The sequence below is a fragment of the Puma concolor genome, chromosome B4 (genome assembly GCF_028749965.1).
Source record: "Puma concolor isolate L17-30 chromosome B4, mPumCon1.1.hap2, whole genome shotgun sequence".
Classification (NCBI taxonomy): Eukaryota; Metazoa; Chordata; class Mammalia; order Carnivora; family Felidae; genus Puma; species Puma concolor.
In genome coordinates, this window is record NC_141673.1 from 74,227,065 (window position 1) to 74,249,542 (window position 22,478).

Below are 22,478 nucleotides of genomic sequence, written 5' to 3' on the forward strand. Positions count from 1 at the left end.
GATGTGTGATGTGATAGTCTAGTCATGACAAATGGCAATGGGAATAGCTATAAAGGAGGGAACCCATTTACTCATTTATTTTTCCTGATCAACTTTTAGAATACCTTAGTATAAGAAAAAAAAATGGACACCCAAAACTTCATTGAAAATATGTTCTGAGGAAATTCAAAGCAGGTATGATCATCTTTGAAAAACAAAGGCTATAGTAGTGAGAAACTGGGTGCTTAAATTAATATTTATAATCAAAGTGGCTTTTCTAAAAATGCAGAATAATAGTACCTATGTAATTGCAAAAAAATGGGTCATAAATAATAAGCTATAGATATCATTTGCCAAAAAAAAAAAGATTTCCTGAAGTTTTTTTCCTAATAAACCTTAGAATTACACATAGCAAACTAGAAAACTAGGAGGCCTCTCTTTGCTTTCCCATTATAGATTCAGAAATGCTACTTCCCCTGCAGCTTTAAAATGTCTAAGTTCCTTGTGGTTTTCTTCACTATCATTCCACAGGGATACTTGAAAAAAAATTAAAAATAGAAAAGCATTTCAAGGTAGATGATGAAATCATTAAAAAGTCCAGATATTCATTTTTGTGAAAAGAATTCATTTAAAAATATGCACAGATTAATCAGACAAATGAAACTTACCTGTCTTTGCATCTTTCCAGTCATCTGAAAGAATAGTCTTGGTCTGAATAGTGTATTTAGATATAGGACTATGATTGTCTGAACCACGGCTCCAAGTAAGTGCCACAGAAGTGGCTCTAATGTCTTCTATTCGCAGACCACCTGGAGGGCCTGGAGGGCCTGGAATGAAAATTTGGGTAATGAATCAATGAATCCCAGCTAGCGAATTAAGTGCACATTAGAATACAAAAAACTCTTCTATGAAATTAAAGAACATTTGTATGATATAATCGGTGTTGCCATATTTCTTTTGGAATATATAAACTATAATAGGCAAGAATAATAATAATAATAATAATAATAATAATAATATGGCCTTTGCTAAATGAATTCATGGTGTCTCTTTGAAAAAGGAGAAAAATGCTATCATTTAGAAATGGCATTATTCAAGATAAATATGACAATCTTGGGTTCATAAAATGCATACACATGACAATCTTTGACTTATAAAATGCAATTGGCATTATAGGACCTAACAGAGTATAGCAAGTTAATAAATGTTTGCTGAATGCATAAATCAGATATGGTAGCACAAATAAGTCCAGATATGAGAATAGTTAGTTAAAGGTTTCATTGTGCTTCCCCCAGATGGAACAAATTCTTTTTTATAACCCTAAATGGTCTAGGTAGTTTATTTTACTTGGAGTAGAAAATTCTGGGAATTATTGTATCATTTTGGATAACACATTCATATTAGTTACAGTAATGGGAATATATAATATGAAAAGAAATATCTCTATTTCCATAAAATGCAAAAAACAATCATCAACTCAGAGATACACCAGAAATGCTCTGAAACACAAAATAATATACTGAAGAGTCTTAGGACAGAAAGATTATTAATGAAGAACATAAAACAATGTTAAAAATAGGTTTTCATAGATGCTTCATAGGTCAGCACCAATATTACTCATTGAGAGCACTATGCCAGGTAGTAGAAAAAACACATGATGCATAACTTTTGGGTACAGAAGAGCTCTTCAGGGTCTTGAAAAGAGTGAAATAGACCAGCAAATAAATAACTATAATTGTCGGGGTGCCTGGGTGGCTCAGTGGGTTACACATCCGACTTCAGCTCAGGTCATGATCTCACAGCTTGTGGGTTCGGGCCCCGCGTCGGGCTCTGTGCTGACAGCTCAGAGCCTGGAGCCTGCTTCAGATTCTGTCTCCCTCTCTCTCTGCCCCTCCCTCGCTCATGCTCTGTCTCTCTCTCAAAAATAAATAAACACTAAAAAAAAATAACTATAATTGTAAATGCCAGTAAATGCCATGATAATGGCATACAAGGCATTTACACTTTACATCACAATTTCTTGTTTTTAAAAATGAGAAAAACATCCTTTAAGTGGTACAGAGGCACCCACTGTTTACAATGCCACAGAAGGTTCTCAGGGAATAGAGACATCCTTGTATAGACATTTCAGAAAATACTCTCACTTGTTTTCTTTACACCAGAAAGGAGTCGATCCCCAACTAAATTAGGCATATTAAATATAGTAACAACTTTGGTAAAATGATACCTTTGGCTTTTCATTGTGAATGTAGTACTAAAGACATGTAGCTAAATATAAATACTTTACTCTTTATTTATCAAATCAGATTCTTAGCCTGCATCGTTTTGGTTTTTGCAAATGGGTTTTGGTTTTTGCTAAGGTATAGATGATTTCCTTGTAGCTGATCCCAAGGGGGAAAAGGTATAGATAGATCCATACAAATACATTACTGCTAATACTAAAATAACACAAGACACATCCTATTGATGGTAGTAAATTTTATTATTTGGAGGTTTATATAACATATAAATAAACTTTTATAAATGGATCATCTCTAATAGTGTACTTATACTTCTCGATGTTAATTAAAAGCAACATATATACATCATCCAGAATAAATGAAAATAGACACATAATATAGAACACGTGCGATATTCTGAAAGAAAAAAACTGCATTTTTCATGTGTAAAAACCATATTGATTGGATACTTTTTCTGAGCACAAAGGTATGGCATCAATAAAATGTTAAGGGGGATTTAAGACATAATTGCCATAGGTTAGCCTTTAACCATTAAAGTATAAATTATTGCCCTGCTGTTATTCTCTGAAGTTCTTGGAGTGGCAAATGAGTAATATTTTAAAAGTTCAGATTAGAGTTGCATATTAGGAACATATTTGTTGGAATCTTACATGCCAAATAATTTCACTCAGTCATCCATTCATTGAAGAGTAACACTGTTAAGCAAGACATTGTAATTAAATTTGTGCATTTTGTTTCCTCTGATATATGCTTGGCTGCTAATGGGTTCTTAACAAATATTTTGGTGTCTACATAAATGCATATATCACATTTGAACTTCTCTCAGTTCTGTAAACATAACAGTCATCCACAATACAAGCTCTACTTTTCCATTTGCCTTGACTATCATCCTAAGGAGGTAAAATTGAGAGAACAAATGGAAAGGTGTCGGCTGAGATCCTCAAAACCCTGGTGTGGCAATGTTACTTAGTAATGTGAAGTACACTTTTCCATCTAGTAAGTGACTACGAATATCTCCTGGAAAATACCTGAGAGAAAAGTACTATTAAAGGCAGGGATTGTGGAGTTTAAAAGAGGCTTGACTTTAAATTCTGTGCTCTTTGCCTGGTGACTCAGTGTCAGGAGAGTGGAGCCTTCTTAAGATTCTCTCTCTCCCTGTCCCTTTGTCGCTCTTCCATGCTCACACAAACTCTCCACACACTCTAAAATATATGTGTGTGTGTGTATATTATATATTATATATATTTATATTTATGAATATATCTAATATAAATATATACAAATATTATATATATATAATCAGTTCTATGCCCTGATTTACCATGGGCAAGTTTTTAAAATTATTGTTTCCATTTCCTCATCTGTAAACTAGGAGTAATAAAAATTGATCATAATATAGAATAGCTTTTTTTAGGATTGAAACAATATCTTTAAAGAATATAGTGGTAGACTTGATCCATAGAAAGTCCTCAGTAAACTGTAAGTATCAAAAGTATTATTGCTATTATTCCTGTAAGAGCTTCCTGGGCATCTGAGCTACTAAGCAGCAGTAATTATTGAATTGGGAGTGATCTGTTTCTCAGCTTGCTCATTTACAACTTGTTTTCACTTAAAAATAAAGTGTTTTCTGATAAATTTGTTGGAGATGAGGAAAGGTTGGCAGTGTGAAGTCCCTTAGTTTGTACTAAGAAATCACGATGTAGCAAAAACGGAGTGGTGCTATCAAGAGGAACTTGCACAACCCAGGAGGTCAGCTCAGGGCCAGTATTGTATTATCCCCCAGAGGAAGATTTTCAAAGCAGTGTAGCTGATATTACTTGTTCATTTTTTCCTGTTCATAATGGAGAAAAAAGTTTTATGGTAGAAAATAAAATGCAGCTACCAGTTCCTCAGCACACACACAAGAAGGCATTCGGAACTGGCCACCCTTGTTATTCTTCCATCAATGAGGAGAAAAAAGCAATACATGATTCTAAGAGTTTCTCTTCCTCCCTCCCTCCCTTTCTCTCTCTCTCTTTCTCTGTCTCTTCTCTACCTCCACCTCCTCTCTCTCTCTTTCTCTTTTTCTCTGCCTTCTCTCCCTCTCCCTCTCCTTTTCCCTCTCCCTCTCTTTAAGCTCCTACTGTTTTACAAACACTCTCAAGAAATATACAAGCAATGAATTAAAGTCAGGGAAAAATGTAAGCAAATGGACTGTTACATGCAGCTTATTTCATTATTACCCTACTAATATATCTTTCCAATTTCTTAAGTGGCCCTCAGGCAGATAGCTAATTGTTCCTAAGAATGTTATTTATAATGAATTATGTGTGTGTGTGTGTGTGTGTATATATATATACACACACACACACACACACACACACACACACATATATATATATATAAATTAAAATGAAATTAAATTGAAATTATAATGACACAGAGACATTGGTCAGATAGAAAGGAACTTTGGAATTTGACATGCGTTTTAAATGCTTATATACATTCAATGAGAAATTATTTTAGTCTTCCATTTTCTTTCTTTTTTAAATTTTTTAAAATTTTTAGATGTTTGTTCATTTACTTTGAGTGGGAGAGGGGTCAGAGAGAGAGGGACAGAGGATCCCAATGACCTAACCCTACATCAAGAGTTGGATGCTTAACCAACTGAGCCATCCAAGCACCCCCATTCTTTCGTTTTTAATCATTACAGATCAGGATGGCAGGAGGAGGGGGAAGTGTGTGTGGAGGAACTGGGATATTTCCCTGACTAGCCCTGGCAAAACTTTCTTTTGATTCTTCTCACTACCCTTAAATACTTCGGAAACTGGAAAGAGAGGAGTAAGGAGAAAAATAAAAAAAGATCTGGGGGAGGAGATAAAAAGCTTTTTAAAGGACGCTTTTTGTTTTTAGTTTTTATGAAGACAGTCTGACCAAATTCTCCTAGGATAAAATTTCCAGTGCAAACTTCAGTGTCAATACTCTCTATCTCCTATTCAAAATCATGGTGCTCTATCACTATTTTTCTTGGACCTACCTTTCTGTACTTCTTCAGGTAGAGGCTGCCACTATGTAATTCCTTCTCTATTTGCACTACCCTCTGTCTTACTATCCTGGTTTTTCACTCATATTCTTTTCCTCTGCCTTTAAATATCCCTCGCAGAGATTGCTGCCTGAGAACGCTCCATAAAAATCTCACCTATAGGGGATAATTAGTGGTCTGTCAAGGTCCTTGCTAGTGCTATGTTTCAACATTGTGGGTTCTTCAAAGTCAGGCAACAGGAATCTACACTTACTGAAGTTTGTTCTTTTTTTTTTTTCAACCAGTGAAGAAGGACTGTGGGAAATATCCAGAATGGTCCTCTATCATCTGTGGTTCAATGCAGTCTCATTTGCCACATTGATACTCCCTACCCTTAAATCTCTCCAGGTTCTCAATGTCTTAACTATGAAATCATTGACTGCAGGCAAATAACAAAAATATTTCAGTATGTAATATGGATCACATACATTTTAGAGTGCATGTAAGTGAATATCTGTATATTTACCAAAGGATCCAGAAGTCCAGAAAGGTTATTGCCAGAGTCACCCAGATAGTTTGTAACAGAGTACAGATTGGGACAAGAGACTGGGTGTCCTGGCATCATAACTCACACAAAATGAGAAAAGGCCCATTTGAAATTTAGATCCTGCAGCCCGAAGGTGCCTATCTGCAAAAGCCCTCCAAAAAGCTACCTGAATACTGACAGGTTTACCCTGTTGTTTTCTTGGATCTCTCTGTGTTTTTTTAAATAATATAATGTATTTTTTAACAAGTATGAACTCATAACAACATAAAATTTATATGACATAAAATGTTAGTGAATAAAAATTTTATATTTTTTATTTTAATAAAAATAATATATTTTACTAGGCCCTTGTTATATTGAAGTCACTGCTAAATCTCATCATCAATGATGTAGGTGCTATCATTTTTGCTACTTTACAGATGAGGAAACAGAGACATAGATAGATTAAACGATCACAGTCATACAGCTAGCAAATGACAAAGCTAGGATGTAAACACAGCCAATTTGCCATGAAACCAACTTTCCAATAACTATAGCATGATGATTTAAATTATTGCATTATCAGAATCAAATTCAAAAAATGGTATTGAGCTTTCTTTGGAGACCTCTCTTGTTGGGGACAATATGAATATCTTGGGCACAAGTGTATATTTTAGAAAAAATGACCAAAACTGTTATACAATGACCATAACTTTTTAAATCTTTGCTTGATCTGTTAACTCAGATAAATGAAGATAAACACATCAGCTGTCTATAAATTCATACTCAATATATCCCCAGTTTTTCTTGATCACATAAAGCCATCTGTTAATCTTTCCTTAATTTTGCCAGTGTCTTTAGGTAAAAATACCTATGTATGAGCGAAATACAGATGTGATTTCCACTCAATTCTTGGTCATAGGTAATCAGAGGAAAAACTGAGCAAGAACACAACTATTTATCAATTTGGCCATTTCTTCTTTGGGAAAGTAGTAACATTCTATGAAAAGGAGTTTAGACACTTGAGAAAAAATGGCCAGGAAAAAAATATTTTAAAATGTCTCCATCAATAATTGAGACACATTTTCGGATGAGTCAAATGGGATAGAAGATTTGAAATTGGGACCCTCCAGAATTAAACAGGGTGCACAGCAGCCATGACTCCACCCCGTGCATTGCTTGAGTTTGTGCTGACACTTAGGCAGTACTGATTACTAATGGACTTTCTTCTTCTTAAACACTGACTTTCTAAACAACCGGACCCTAAACTTTTGGTCCTTTTGGGACTCCCTTCCACATGGCACACACATTTAATATAAACCTTCACGTTCCAGAGCTGCTGCAAGCGTGAAACACATCTAGCACTACTCTCTACCTGTAATTCCCATTAAGTAATTAAAGCAAACACCACATGCAAAGCTCTGTGATTCTTTGTTTATTTTTTACTAAAATAGCAATTTTTAATGAAAAGTTTGAATGTTAAGGAAACAAAAACTTCTCAGAACAAATTATCTTCCCTTTTAAAATAAAATAATCTTGAAAAAAATCACAAGGACATCAGTTATATTAGGAGGGGCGACCTCTTTTTTTACCAGTATGTGTCAGCTAAAGTCCTTTTATTATTGTAGGCCTATTTCTGTTCTCAAAATTAGTTAAGACAATGGTTCTACATAATGTTCTGAAACGCAGTTCAGTGTCATGGGGTCTTGTCAAAGCTCTACTAAGGTGAAGGTGAATATTAAACATCCCTACCATTTAATAGGAGCATGGTAGTTTTTTAACCTCTAACACTGAGAGAAGTGAACTTAGATCCATTCGTAATGAGAATAAATCTAACAGGAGAGCAATGAATCTTTATAACCTCTACTTATTATCAATGCAGTTTATTTAAACAAGAATATTCTCCCTTTCCCAGAAACAGGAAAAGCACATTTGTTGTCATGTGATTTTCTTTCAAATTTTTATTCTTTCTTTTTTAAAGCTATATCCCCATCTAGGGGCATCTGGGTGGCTCAGTCGGTTAAGTGTCTGACTTCAGCTCAGGTCATGATCTCATGGCCCGTGAGTTTGAGCCCCGCATCAGGTTCTATGCTGACAGCTCAGATTCTGTGTCTCCCTCTCTCTCTACCCCTCCCCTGCTCACACTCTGTCTCTCTCTCAAAAATAAATAAACATTAAATTTTTTTTTTTAAACCAACAACTATATCCCCATCTGGTCTTGGTGGTATACTTTCAATTACGGTCTATGAAAGAAGATGCCCACAATGCTGATTCATGCACGTATCTCCATGATGATATTTACAGGTACATGAGAGTTTCAGAAAAATTCTAAATATCTTATTAAAATGGCAATTGATCTGGATCTCTATTCTAAATTCTAAGATAGTTCCATCCGTGACAATAATTGAGAGTGGAAATTTTTTAAAAAATTAAAAAGATGGAAATTAACAACATCTTGAGCCAGAGATTTTTATTCCTTTATGATGACTAAGGAGTTATTTAAAAAAGAACACTACATATATATTTAAGAGTCATATCCATATCCCTCAAAACTTTCCTGAGAGTTCTTCCAACAACAGATGGGGTTGCTTGAGCTACTAAATGAGAAGTTTGTATAATACCTTATGCCTAAATATAAACCTGTTTAAGAGCAAAATTATTTCTGGTAAAGAGACAAGAATTTTAAGCATGTCTTTTTGACCAAAGGGGAAAAATTAAAGTATTTTGAAACAATGAAATTTAAGCAGTCCCAGAAAGAATTATATATACTTCATTTTAATCTTTCACTTCTGCTCAAGTCCTTCCAGTCACAGTCTCAAATTTCCTGCCCAAATTAAAGATCCAAGAAGGTTGATGGTAGGAGTTAATAAAATTAAATACACATCCATGCTGTTAACGGCTTGGTATCTTCACATAAACCTTGCTACTGAGACAACAATTTTCTCTGCATGCTGTCCATTTTCACTTCCCAATCCCAGGAATTGTTCCAAAAACCCTACAGAGCCATGGACAGTCTTGAGTTGTTTATTGCTGCTTTTCATCCATTCTTGCCAAAGAATATATATATGGCATCAGGATACAAAAGACCAATGGAGTAATGCTCCTTAGAATGCATCCTAATTAATATGACACCTTCGTGAATTTGACAACAACACTGTTCATTACCTGCTTGGCTAAATCAAACAGTCCATTCAGTGGCAATACTCCTGTATTATAATTCACCAGTTCTTCATAATTTTTTTCAGATAATGAGCTAATTTCTGAGATATGTAATTTCAATGAAAAACAGGACATGAAAACACAAAAATTTCACTTGGCCATTATAAGACGTACTAGGTTAGTTCACTAGCCATTTTTCATATTAGTGAAGCTATAATTATATTTTTAAATATCTTCCTGCTCAAAAGTATGTTTAGAAGTTTCAAAGGGGGAAAAAATCCTCTAAGATCTAGATGGGAGGGAAAACTGCAGAAGCTACAAAATTGAGTAAATTAGTATAATCTAGAATAATATGTTAAAAAAAAAAGAAAGAAAGAAAAAAAGGCTTTCACACAAATGGTGAGTGTCAACGATCACCAGGTTGGAGGCAGGCTGGCACAGACGGGGAGAAAAGGATCCACCATGTTTTTCTCTCCATCTTTTCTGTTTTTACCTGCAAGAGGAAAGATCAAGGCTGAAGGGACAGTGTGGATGCCCGGTTAGGGGCAGGAAGCCATGTGCTTTGGGTATTTGCCATGAGTCCTTGATGGGTAAGTTGAACTAATGAGCAAAGGAAAACATCTTCTCCTAGACACTGGAGATGGGAGTCCAAGAGAGAAGGCTAAAGTGACACGCTTTGGCCCAATCAAACCTCTCTCCCCCTTTAATAGTGACTGACTTTCTAGAGAACAAGAGCTGTACCTGGATCTGTTCCCCCACATTAGCAAACAAACAAACAAAAACTCCTAGAACCTTTGTAATTTCATTCCAGAAGTGCAAGTCTACTTACTAAAACATGTGCTTGAAGGCTTACAACTAAGAAAAAAATACTGAGGGTGAACTTAGCAATGATTCTAAAAAGCTAATCAGTGTTTGGGACTGGATGTCATGGGAACTTGTGTCTTGAGGTATATGGTATTTATTTTTTATGTCTACATTGTACATTAATAGCAAAGAGGGAAGAAATAAAGGAAGATGTTTATAAAACATCACCATGGTACTTGTGTGAACTCTAACTATTATTATTCTCTTTCATAAATATGGAATCTGAGACTTAGAGTGATTAACTGACTAGCCTAAGACCACAGCTGAATCAGTAGTGGGAGTGGCTTTCTAAGGTACATTTGCTTCATGCCAAATGTCATACCTTTTAAAGTGCACCATATAGATCTTTTTCTTTTAATTTTTTAAAGTTTATTTATTTATTTTGAGAGAGTGAGACTGAGAGAGAGTGCAAGTGGGGTAGGGGCAGAGAGAGAGGGGAGAGAATCCCAAGCAGGCTCCGCACTGCCAATGCAGAGCCTGATGCAAGGCTCAAATTCACGAACTATGAGATCACTACCTGAGCTGAAACCAAGAGTTGGGCGCTCAACTGACTGAGCCATCCAGATGCCTCACATCATGTAGATCTTTTAATGATTGTATGCATATATTAACTATAGTATTAGAGAAAATCATGTAATTTATAGGATGACCAGCCACCTCTTTCCCTTACCCATAACTAAGTATAATTTGATTATTAGAATTAGACCACTTCACCACACTATTATCTCTCTGGTAGTGACTACTTAACTATGAGAAATAATATGTAAAAACTCGCTTTTGCTGACTGCTTATTGCAAATTTTGTCCTTATGATAAATGGTAACAAAGGGCGCCAAATTCACTTGTCACTTTAAACACATGAGATTTCTACATCTTTTCAATAAGAACTGGAAGTATTAATTTTGGATATATTCTGTGCAAACACCACTCCCCTTACTCCTGGCCTTTAAATAAAGTTTTGGTAGATTTTGCTATATTAGCAGAGTTTGCTTCTCTGAACCCTGAGGTTTTAAGTCTGGTAAGAGGGGATTCTGCACAGTCACACAGCAAGTCTCCCTAAACTGCCGTACAATAGAATTCCATTTCCTTGATTTAGGCACCTTAGCTACCAGCTTACACAAGAACATATCAGATGGTGACATCAGACAGATTTGACATATTACTGTCAGTAACGGTCCATTGCTCCTGGAGAGATTCTCAGGAACACGTGGAGTTGCTCAAGCTCTGGTGTTGACAGCCAGTAATATGGGAAGGAGCTGAAGTTTAGAGGTATACTCTTCAGTGTGACAGAGCCTCGGATCACTACATCTTGGCATGTCACGAGTTACTTGCTACTCACATGTTTGTGCATTATTTCTTTTCTAAAATGAAGTGGATTCAAGGTTGTCCCTGCAACATGCTAACTCTTAGCTTACTTGCATCATCCCGACGCACTTTCAAAGGAGTTGGCATTCTCGCTGCCCTGGGAAATTCACAGAAACACAGCCAGCTTCCTCACCTCCTCTTGTGTCCATAGAGCGACCATTACTGATGGCTAATATTGGACAATTAGAAATTAAAATAGGGTTTTACTTTTTAGGGAAAAAAAAAGCCTTGGGATTTATGCCAGAATGGGCATTGACTTGTAAGTGTACTGGGCAGTCAAATAGTATAACGGGAAAGTGCAGTAGCAGAGGAAAGACAGAAGTCACTGCTGTGCTGATGTAATGATAGGTCCTAAGTCAAATTTAGATAACACATGGGGTATTCTGTCAAGTATGGGATCCTGTAGTTACCTTTAAGGAGGAAGTGGAGAGGATGCGAAACATGGTTGCATCATAGTTCAAATCCACAGCTGGGTTTGTAGGGTATCAAGAGAGAGTCTACAGAGTCAGTTACAGAATACTTTTCACATTTCTTCCTTTCTCTTTGAGTATATCTTAATTAATTTGATGATATCAAGATTTTACTTTCCTCTCTAACCTAACTTTGAATGATCATCAATACTTCAGAGTAGTTTGGGTAGACAATTTAATTAACTTGATAAAATAAACCACATGCCAACAGTGAAACAGATGTAAAATAAAAATGATATGATCTGGCTTTTATATGTTGTGAAGTTAAGCATTAAGTGAAGTAAAATAAGTTATATAGTAAATTTAGAGCACTGGTATCTGGCCACGTTCTGGCTTTATAAGGTGAGAGCTGAAGATTATTCCTTTTCCTTTTTTAAATTCCCTCTGCTTATGAAATGGGATTACCAGTTATTACACTACTACCTCACAGCAATTTTAAGATACAACAAAAAGATGATATGATAAAATTTATATGAGAGTCCTATAGACATATCCATTATAAAGTAAAACATTTAAATATTTGAATAGGTGAATGTTATTTATTTAAAAAAATTAATGTTGATTTATTTTTCAGAGTGAGAGACAGACAGAGCGTGAGTGGGAGAGGGACAGAGAGATAAGGAGACACACACAGAATCTCAAGCGGGGTCCAGGCTCTGAGCTGTCAGCACAGAGCCTGACTTGGGGTTTGAACTCACAGACCTCAAGATCAAGACCTGAGCTGAAGTCAGAGGCTTAACAGACTGAGCCACCCAGGTGCCCCTTGAATGAATCAATTTTAAAGCTAAAGAGCACATTTTAAAATCAAGCTTTAAAGCCACCTCCTATAGTTATTGTTTTTGCTATTATAATTGCATGATGCTGAGTAGCTATATATATGTGTGTGTATATATATATATATATATATATATATATATATATATATTTTAACTACTATAATTTCCCCTGTTATTAGGTCAGCTATAAATTATCGTGGGCAAAAATAAAATTGCAAAATCGGCATCAGTGACTTTCTATGGAATAAAAAGTTCTTACCAATAAAGAGGCCTAGTTTTTAAATTTTCCAAATTTATTATTTTATCTCATTGAATATATCTGGATTAGTGTTTCGTTATATTGTGTTCCAGCCATGAGCTAGATGTTACATCTGTAGTCGGGCTGCTTGGATTCAAATCTCATTCTGCTTAGTAGCTGTATGACCTTAAGCCTCATTGGAACTCATTTTTTTATGTGTAAATTGGGGATAACAATAGTAGCCATCACTTAAAACAGTGCCTGTTAAGTAATAAGCCTTTAATTAATATTATGTATCTTTATATAGGAATTACATGATATATGGTAAGTAATATGTATTTTAATACCATATGTCTTTATGATACTCTATCTTCTATATTATACATTAAATTATATAATTATATATCTTTATTTTTATTTTATATTCATAATATAATGTTTTCCATGGCCTGAAGATTGGAGTTGTAAACATAATAATCTTCCAACATACATTGAAATTATTTTCAAAATATGAACTAATTGTCGCTTATGTATGCTCATAAAGACTTTTAACTATCTCTGTCTGAACTGTTGTTATAATTTGACATAACTGGCATAATTGTCACATAAATTTGGCACCATTGGTAAATACACCAGTTGTATAAAGCCTACTATATAGCACTGCAGTGGAGCATGTAAACGTGTACCATGGCTATTAAGCTCTGTAAAGCTTTCCTCCTTTCTCTCCTGGAATCAGAGTGAGGAGAAGTGAGTTTGCTGATTATTTGTTAAGGGATCCGTGGATACAGACAGACTGTGTAGCAAAGAGTAAGTTTCAGTTTGCCAAAAGCTGACCAGTTTGATTATGAGACGAAGAGGGTCAGGAACAATTAATTAACGAAGAGAAGAAACCCTCCATGAAAACGTCTCTCATTGCATTCCATTGAGGAAAAAGAGAAGTAATCCAAATCTTCATCCGTGTATGTACTACAGTGTTGTGTAAGAGCTTATGATTCTTACACAATTATGTTTTAATTTTTGAATTTGTAAAATGAGGTGTTACACTAGATCAATTTCAAGACCCATCTTAAAGCATAAAATCGTATGACTCATTCTGAATGAATTACATAATGTGTTGATATATTTGAAAATCACCTTGAATTTATATCAATTTACATTGAACTTACACTGAGGAATACAATTTCAAATCATTGGTGTACTTTATAACTTCAGTAGTATTGGAAGAGTTGTTATTTTTACTAGAGTTTTAAAAAAAGAGCTTTAAAAAATAGAACTACTACGGAGTTCTAACTTCGAAGCAATCAAGCTACTCTCTAAATTCTGTATTTATTCAAAACAGATACACATTCCAGCTCATTATTTAAGTATTAGTATGTAACAGTTATGGAGATCTGCCCCCTAGCAGCTTTTGAATCTGTTGATCTCAATGGAAAGGAGAATGCTTAATTTCTGGGCAGGCTTTCACTATTAATAGATGTATCACTGTGGTTTAGTGCCAAGTGGGCTCAGGATGCCTCAGGATGGCGCCCAGTCAGTCATTGTTCCAGCCAGTGTGGGCAGCAAGGGCCATTTTCCTGTCTCAGTCCTGTGAGGGCTGATGAGATGGAATCTTTAGTCTGTCTCTGTGGCAAACTTTCTTGGACAACACAAGTGGAAAGTAGAGGCAATTATCCAAGTATCTGAGGTAAATGTGTGTTTTTCTGACCCAAATACTTGAAAAACTACCTCAACTCTTCTCTTTGGTTTGATTATGATTATCTGGATACATCTTTCTGCCTTTATAAGTGTATCTCTTTTCTGGATGTCTTCATATAAGTGCGTATGGTGGCAGGGGTGGTAAGTTGTGTGCGTATTGGTATGCCTAACTTGGTACACATACTACAGAATGTGTACAGACTATAAGAATATGTCTGTTCTTCCAAATTTTATAGAGACTAAATTGATTAATTTCAAAGGCCTTTGAAATTCATTTAAGCATGCCATGTCTTAATAGTTTTGAATACAAATCCATAGTCTCATATTGGATAATAATTTGAATATAGGATTTCTTAAACACAATTGGAATATTTATGCCAGATACCACAAAAATCTAAATTGTGATTTAATACCAGAAGTTCCACAAATCTTAACATGACAGCAGACTTTCTTTCCTTTTGCTTTTACTCATAGCCAAGGACTCTAGGTTAGCCATACAGGTAGAATTCCAAATAACCCAGGAATTAATAGTTTAATCTCTTTTAGTGACTGTCTTTGGTTTTATCTTTTTCCACAATGTGTTAAACCCTTAACTGCTATTTATTAGCATATGCCACACAATGGGAAGGAAAGAGAAAAGAGCAGAAGCCGTAATCTCTTTTACTACTTAGTAGCAGCAATTCTAGAATGGACTTGGTCATCGTTCTGATTCTACACCAAATTAACTATAGAAAACTTTAAAGTATTAGCTACAGAAGTTTTAGAAATTAACTATAGATTTTATTTATTTTTATTCTCTGGAAGAAGCTCTAATACAATGACAAAACTGGACTGCTTATCACTAAACAGATGGGAATACAGGGCAAATCTCTCTTAGAGTCCAAATTTACAAAATGAAGGCATAGGAATTATCTAAATGACTTCTAGGATTAATATTAAATTTAAAATTGTATATTCAAATTTGAACATAACTGCAGAGATTTCATGTAGTTATTGTGAAGAGCAAACAAGATGTAATTAATGCATGATTTGACAATAACAGAACCAATAAAGCCTTTTGATCTTAAAGAAAATGTTTATGTATTCCATATTTTTTAAGGAAAGAGTACTAACTAACCTGAAACAACAATATCTGAGTAAATGCATCAAAACCAATTTTGCCTGGATATGCTCTGGATATGAACTCTGCTAATATAAAAGAGCTGAGCATTTCCTGTAGAAAAGACCACTAGCCAACCATTGATTTAAAATATAGCAATACTGGGGCACCTGGGTGGCTCAGTCAGTTAAGCATCTGACTTTGGCTCAGGCCATGATCTCGAAGTTCATGAGTGCAAGCCCCACGTCAGGCTCTGTGCTGACAGCTCACAGCCTGGAGCTTGCTTTGGATTCTGTCTCTGTCTCTGTCTCTCTCTCTCTGCCCCTCCCCCGCTCGTGATCTATCTCTCTCTCTCTCAAAAATAAATAAAAACGTTAAAAATAAAATAAAATAAAATATAGTAATATTATTCAGATAAAATGTATATTGACAGTTTCCATCAGGTTATTTATTTGGCTATGTTATCTTAACTTATTCAATGCAGGTTTTAAAAGTGGGTTAGTCATCAGCCAAAAATGATCTCCTTAAGAAAGAATCTGGTAACCATGTCATTAGGCCAAGTAATAAAAACTTCAATGAATTACATCAAATAAAAATGACATCTAACATATCCATTTCCATTCTGCAACTGTACTCTGCTTTAGGAATAAAGCAGAAAGCTTCACACACACACACACACACACACACACACACACACACACAAGTCATCTAAATAAAAATGAATTTCAGCTACCCTTTTTTTTCAAACATTTCCAAATTTACATAGCATATGTCAGGGTTTGAGAATTTGACCAAAACAAAAGGAAACAAAAGTTTCAGATAGGGAAAGTCTTTTTTCTTTTGTGTTTAAATCTCAGACTTACACTAAGAAATTTTGTTTAACATGGTATTTAAGATGTAAAACAACAACAACAAAAAGCTGGGGCATCTGAAAAATATGGTCTTCATTGCATTTTCTGTTTTGGCAAGTTTAGTGCCAAACATTATGTTCAGCTGGGTGCCAGGAAGGTCTTCCTAATAATTGGTAGCAATGCCAAGAATATTTATAATACAACAGAAATACCATGGAAAGTGGTAAAACACGGATGTCAAAGCCTAATTTCTTGCCTTTGTGACCTAATTTTATGGTCCATTTTTTAATGTTGTCCAAAAGTACACTCATGAAAGAGAATTTAGGTTTGGCAATCTGCATAAATATTCCCATAAGTGCTGCTGAATAAATCCTGGAAAACCTTTCCCTCTAAAGGACACTGTTAGCTGAAGAGCTTAGGTTTTTCAGAGTGTCTTTCATTAAAGAACATTCATACAGGGTTCTTCATGTGTGCCAAAGCTTGCTTGATGAGGCTGACCTGAAATACATTTTTATGGCACCTAAGAAGTAAAACATTTATTATAACAACGAGGACATTTTTATCAATTCTCTTAGTTCAGAGTTTTATTAAGAGGTCTAAAAACATTTGAAGTTTAACAACTGGTTCTTTTTTTGTAACTAAGAATAGTTTTAAACTATAAAGTTTTTTTTAATATTAAGAAATTTATATTTGTTTGAGTTCTAAATCCCTTTGGCTATACTACGCACACATCTGTTTTAAAAGGTTAATTCTGAAGCTACCTCCTTCTCTGATACAATATTATTTTAAATTGAGTTTAGATATGCTCTCTTGGTAGGAAAAAAAAGCTTTCACTAAAATCTTCTATAAACAAATTTAAACATCATAATACCAAGAATGGTATTATAACCTCTTGTAAAGTTATCTTAAATTTTATAGTAGTGCTCTAGTTGGGGAATGTTTCATCATATTTGGTTTTTGTTTTTTCTTTACTGCTGATATACAGTCAGATTGAGTAGTTCTGTGATTAACTGTAGAGCTTTTGAAGCTAAACCATCTTACTTAGTGGGACTTAGGGTTTAAGTCCAGTTGTGCTAAAATGATGATGAGGGTGAGGGAAAAACTCAAGGCCTTAGTTCTTCTCCCCACCTGGGCTGTTCTCCTCCATTCCCATACCACTCCTGGCCTTCTGTGGCTTCTGGAAAAACATTAATATCATTTTTCAATTGTCGCCTGATTGACTTCTATTTGGTTTGCATAGGACACACTGGAGGAAAAGAGGACCTTACTATCTTATGAAACATATTTCTAAAATAAATTATCCCCAAAATACATTGGATAAACAAAACAGGATTACTTGCAAACTATTTTCCATGGATACCCTGGAACAATAATTCCCGAATACCAGTTAGAGACCACTTTATTACAACCATCTGGAGCCTTATTAAAAATAGAGTTTGGCCAACCCAAGCCAGGTTTGAACATTTGGTCACTTTGGTTTGCTTTATTAATTTGATGTCCTCCATAATAAATATCAAAAAATATTTAATGTTTATTTCAAGGAAAGACAGAAATGCATAGGGAAAAAAAATGAAGATGGGTTTTGAGGAAGAAAGAAGAAAACACATACAGTTCTCTGTTGCTTTTCAGTAATTCAGCTCTGGTCCCAAATCTGCAGGCCCACTAATTTTCTTCTAGGTCTGGAGGCTAACTGGACCCACTTCCTTAGAAGGTAGTTTGTGGCCATCACTTGTTTAAATATTACCTCTGGGTGTACCATACTCCACTTCTTCTAAAATTATACTATCCTTGAAAAAAGGAGCCCATAAATACTCATTTTCTTTATACTTTCAGTGTATTATATGTTCAGTGATTTTTTAAAACTTCCTGTTTTGAGATAATTGTAGATTCACATGTATTTGTGAAAAATAATGCCGGGAGATTCTGTATCTCCTTTGCTCATCCCTCGCCATATCACTAAAGTATACTAGCACAACGGGAAAATTTACTTTGCTATAATCCATCATCCTTATTCAGATTTCACTAGTTTTACGTGTCTTCATTTGTGTGCCTGTATGTTTCTGTAGTCCTAAGCAACTTTTCTTTTTATCCAATGCATAGACTATCACAGTTACAGAACAATTTCATCAAAAGAATCCTCTGTGGCACCCTTTCCTGGCTACATCTATTTCCTTTTCTCGGCCCTCCCTAACCCATGCCAATCATTAATCTATTCTCCATCTCTATAATTTTGTCATTTTAAGAATGCTATGTAAAGGGAATCACACAGTATGTAACCTTTGAGATTGGCTTTTTCTTCACTCAGCATAAATCTCCCGAGATACATCCAAGTTGTGTGTATCAATAGATCATTTCCCTTTTATTTTTGAGCATTATTCCACGGTACTCATGTACCACAGTTGAACCATTCCCCTATTGGAGGAGATGTGCTTTTTTCCAGTTTTTGATTAGTATGGATAAAGCTGTTGTGAACATTTGTGTATATATTTTTATGTGAACATATGTTCTTATGGAGTACTGGGTTGGATGGTAAGCACATGGCTACCAACTGCCATACTCATGTCCAGAGTGGCTGTCCCATTTCACATTTTCATCAGCAATGTGTAAGTAACTCACTGTCTCTACATCACTATTTTTTTTTTTTATTTTAGGCATTCTGATATGTATATAGTGATAAGCCATTATGGTTTTTTTTTTTAAACATTTTATTTTTTATTTTTTTCAACGTTTATTTATTTTTGGGACAGAGAGAGACAGAGCATGAATGGGGGACGGGCAGAGAGAGAGGGAGACACAGAATCAGAAACAGGCTCCAGGCTCCGAGCCATCAGCCCAGAGCCTGACGCGGGGCTCGAACTCACGGACCGCGAGATCGTGACCTGGCTGAAGTCGGACGCTTAACCGACTGCGCCACCCAGGCGCCCCAAGCCATTATGGTTTTAAATGTACTTTCTCCCAGTGGCTAATGATGTTCAACATCTTTTATATGTTTATTTCCTGGGGTGTCTGGGTGGCTCAGTTGGTTAAGCATCTGACTCCTGGTTTCAGCTCAGGTCAGGATCTCACATTTTGAGATTTTGAGCCCTGCATCAGGCTCTGCACTGACAGCTCAGAGCCTGCTTGGGCCCCTCTCCTGCCCCTCCCCTGCTCGCACATGCTCCCTCTCTCTCTCAAAATAAATAAACTTAAAAAAAATTATGTGTTTATTTCCCATTTGTATATCATCTTCATTGAAATGCCTGCTCATGTCTTTTGTCATTTGTCACACTGTTGTTTTCGGGTCTTAAGAATTCTTCACATATTCTGTACACAAATCTTTTGTTGGGCATGTAGTTTGCAAATATTTCCTCCCAGTCATTAGCTTTCTCTTCATTATCTTCACACTTTCACAAAGCAAAAGGTTTTAATTTTGAAGAAGTCCACATTATCACTTTTTCATCTTATACATTATGCTTTTGGTGACAAGTCTAAGAACTCTTACCCTACTCCTAGCTGCTGAACATTTTCATCTTCATGATTTTTCCTGAAAGTTCCATGTACATTTTACATTTAAGGCTATGATTTACTTGGAGTTAATTTTACATAAGGTTTGAGGATTAGGTCAAGGCTCTTTTTTTTTTTTCTTTTTGGTCTATGAATGCCCAATTGTTCCAGCATCATTTATTGGAAAGACTATCTTTCTTCCACTGAAAAACCTTAGCATCTTTGTTAAATATCATGTGGGCATATTAGTAGGAGTTATTTTTTGTGCCCAGTGATGATGCACCATGGTCCGTCAGGCCAATCTTTACTCCAACTTTGCTAGACTCATCCCAGCACTATTAACTCAAAAACTTCTCTAAGAGAGGACTTAGAATTGTGTGTCTTTAATAATAGTGGTAAATCTAATGTACAACCATGTTTGGGGACTCTACCCAGAGGTTACACAAAGATCTCTCATGAATCTTTGCTGAGGTTGGTGGTGAGGAAGTGGAGGGTATGAGGTGACTCTGTGACACTCTTTTATTAAATTAATTAACAAATATTTGACATTTAGGGAAACTTATAAAAAATAAGAAATGGCTACTTATGTTCTTGCTACTTGGCTTAAGAAATGAAACATTATTTATAAAGATGTAGCTTCCTGTGGGTCCCCTCCCTCTTCGGTCACATCCTTCTCCCCTTCTGTCTCCAACCTCAGAAGTAACCACCCTCCTATATTTTATGATTATCATTTTCATGCATTCTCTATATTTGAGCATATAAAATATGCACATACATAGGCATGTATCTACATATATACAGATATGTACCTATATATCTACATATATACACATATGCATATATACTCATATATGTCTAATTTGTTATTTTAACAGAAATCTGAAGTAAAAGCAACTACCAACTTGATCAGAGGACAAGTTATCATTCTCATTAGTCCTCAAACCCAGACAACAGCAGCATATCCTGAAGTCTGGCTTATTAGCTTAGTTTGCTTACATTTATCCACATGCTTACTGGCTTCTTTGTTCACCATGCTTTCTGACATCTCAGAACTTTATTCTGGGATTATTTTCCTTCTTCCTGAATTCTACCCATTAGACATTCCTTTATATAACACTTTCTTGGAGGATAAACTCTGTTATTGTTTGTCTAAATATAACTTTATTTTTCCTCATTATCAACAATAATTTGTCTGGATATACACTTTTTGGTGGACATTTACTTTTCCTTTAGCACATTGAAGACATAACTCCATGGCTGTTGTTGTATCTACAGCTGCATAACAAATTACCCGAAACCCAGTGGCTTAAAACAGTAATAAACATTGCCTCTCATATCTTCTGTGGCCTAAGAACTTTTTAGCGGCATAGCTGGATAGTTCTTGATCAAGATGTTGACCAAGGCTACAGTCATCTGAAAGCTTGCCTGGAGGATCTGCTTTCTAGATGGGTTACTGGAATGACTGGGAAATTGATACTGTTATCAGTAGGAGGTCTTATCCCCTCCTCATGTAGGCTTCTCTACAAGATGCTGAAATGTCCTCATGACATGGCTTCCTCCAGATTAAGAGTTCCAAGAACCAAGGGAGAAGAAGTGATGTGATTTATGACAGTGTTCAGTACTGTCACTCCTGTTGGCATATAGAGCAACCCTTAGTGTGAAAGGGATTACACAAGGGTTGGTATACCAGAAAGCAAAATGAGTGGAGGCCATCTTGAAGTCTGACTCCCCCCAGTTACGTGGTGACTTTTATTGCTGATGCTGATTAGTCTGCAGTCGATGTATTGCTATGCATTTGCAAAAAGGTATTTTTCACTTTTGCTGTACTTACCATTTTCTATCTATTTTTAATGTTCTTGGGTTTTATTTTCATTATTTATTTTTATTGATTGTTCTTGTGTTTCATTGTGATTCTTAAAAACGAGAAACCATATTTCTCACTAATTTCCGAAAATCTGTAGTCATTATCTTTTTGAAAGGTTTTTCTCTCCTACTTTATCTATTAGTTCTTCTGATCATCTGATTTGACAAATACTGTTTTCTCATTAGATCCTTAATATCATCATCTCATTTTCATAATTTGTTTTTGTTTCTCTGTGCTGAAATGTGTTAATTTCCTCACGTCTACCTCTTAGGTTCCCTGATCCTTTCCTGATCTGTCTCTAATTATTGTTTAACTATCTGATTAATCTATTGTTTTTATTATTTTCAATGATTATATTTATCATTTATAGAAACTGTCCTTGTTTTTCCCCCTCCAAACTGATAATTTTTATAGTATCTTGTTTCAAACTCATTTTGGCCAGTTCTTTTATTTATTTAAAGATATGGGCAGGATTATTCTCATTCCTATTCCAATGATTAGAATATGTGAAGTACCTTGAACTTAAACACTATTGTTGTCCATCAATCTAACTCCTGGTTCTCTCTCATTATGGCTTGTTTGTCATTCTTTGCATAATTTCATATTTGAAGGCTCACTATTTAGAAAGGGTATTCTTCTGCCTTTGCCAAGGCTGTGAGGAAGAACGTATACTGATTTATCCAAAACTTTGGGTGCTTTTAATGAAAGAGTTTTTAGAACACTGAATGAGCATATTGCCAGTAAAGTAAATAGTTTTGATTTTTTTCAATAAGTGCAACTTGAATTCTATATATAGGGCTTCCAAAACCATACTGCTTGAATAAAGGTTACTTGTGCAAAAATAAGCTCTATTCTGTACAAAGACTAGC

The 22,478-nt window shown here is 35.3% G+C and overlaps 1 protein-coding gene across 5 annotated transcripts in view; it reads right to left on the reverse strand.

The window, feature by feature from the left end:
- Positions 1-22,478, reverse strand: part of CNTN1 (contactin 1) — a 368,487-nt gene that overhangs the window by 85,977 nt on the left and 260,032 nt on the right. For 4 of the 5 annotated variants that reach the window (XM_086713642.1, XM_086713644.1, XM_086713643.1 and 1 more), the window contains one exon: positions 648-806. In XM_086713642.1, the coding sequence (XP_086569768.1) occupies positions 648-806 (159 nt within the window). Of the gene's footprint in view, positions 1-647; positions 807-8,201; positions 9,399-22,478 lie in introns of those variants that run through there. The other variant, XM_086713647.1, reaches the window with a different exon arrangement.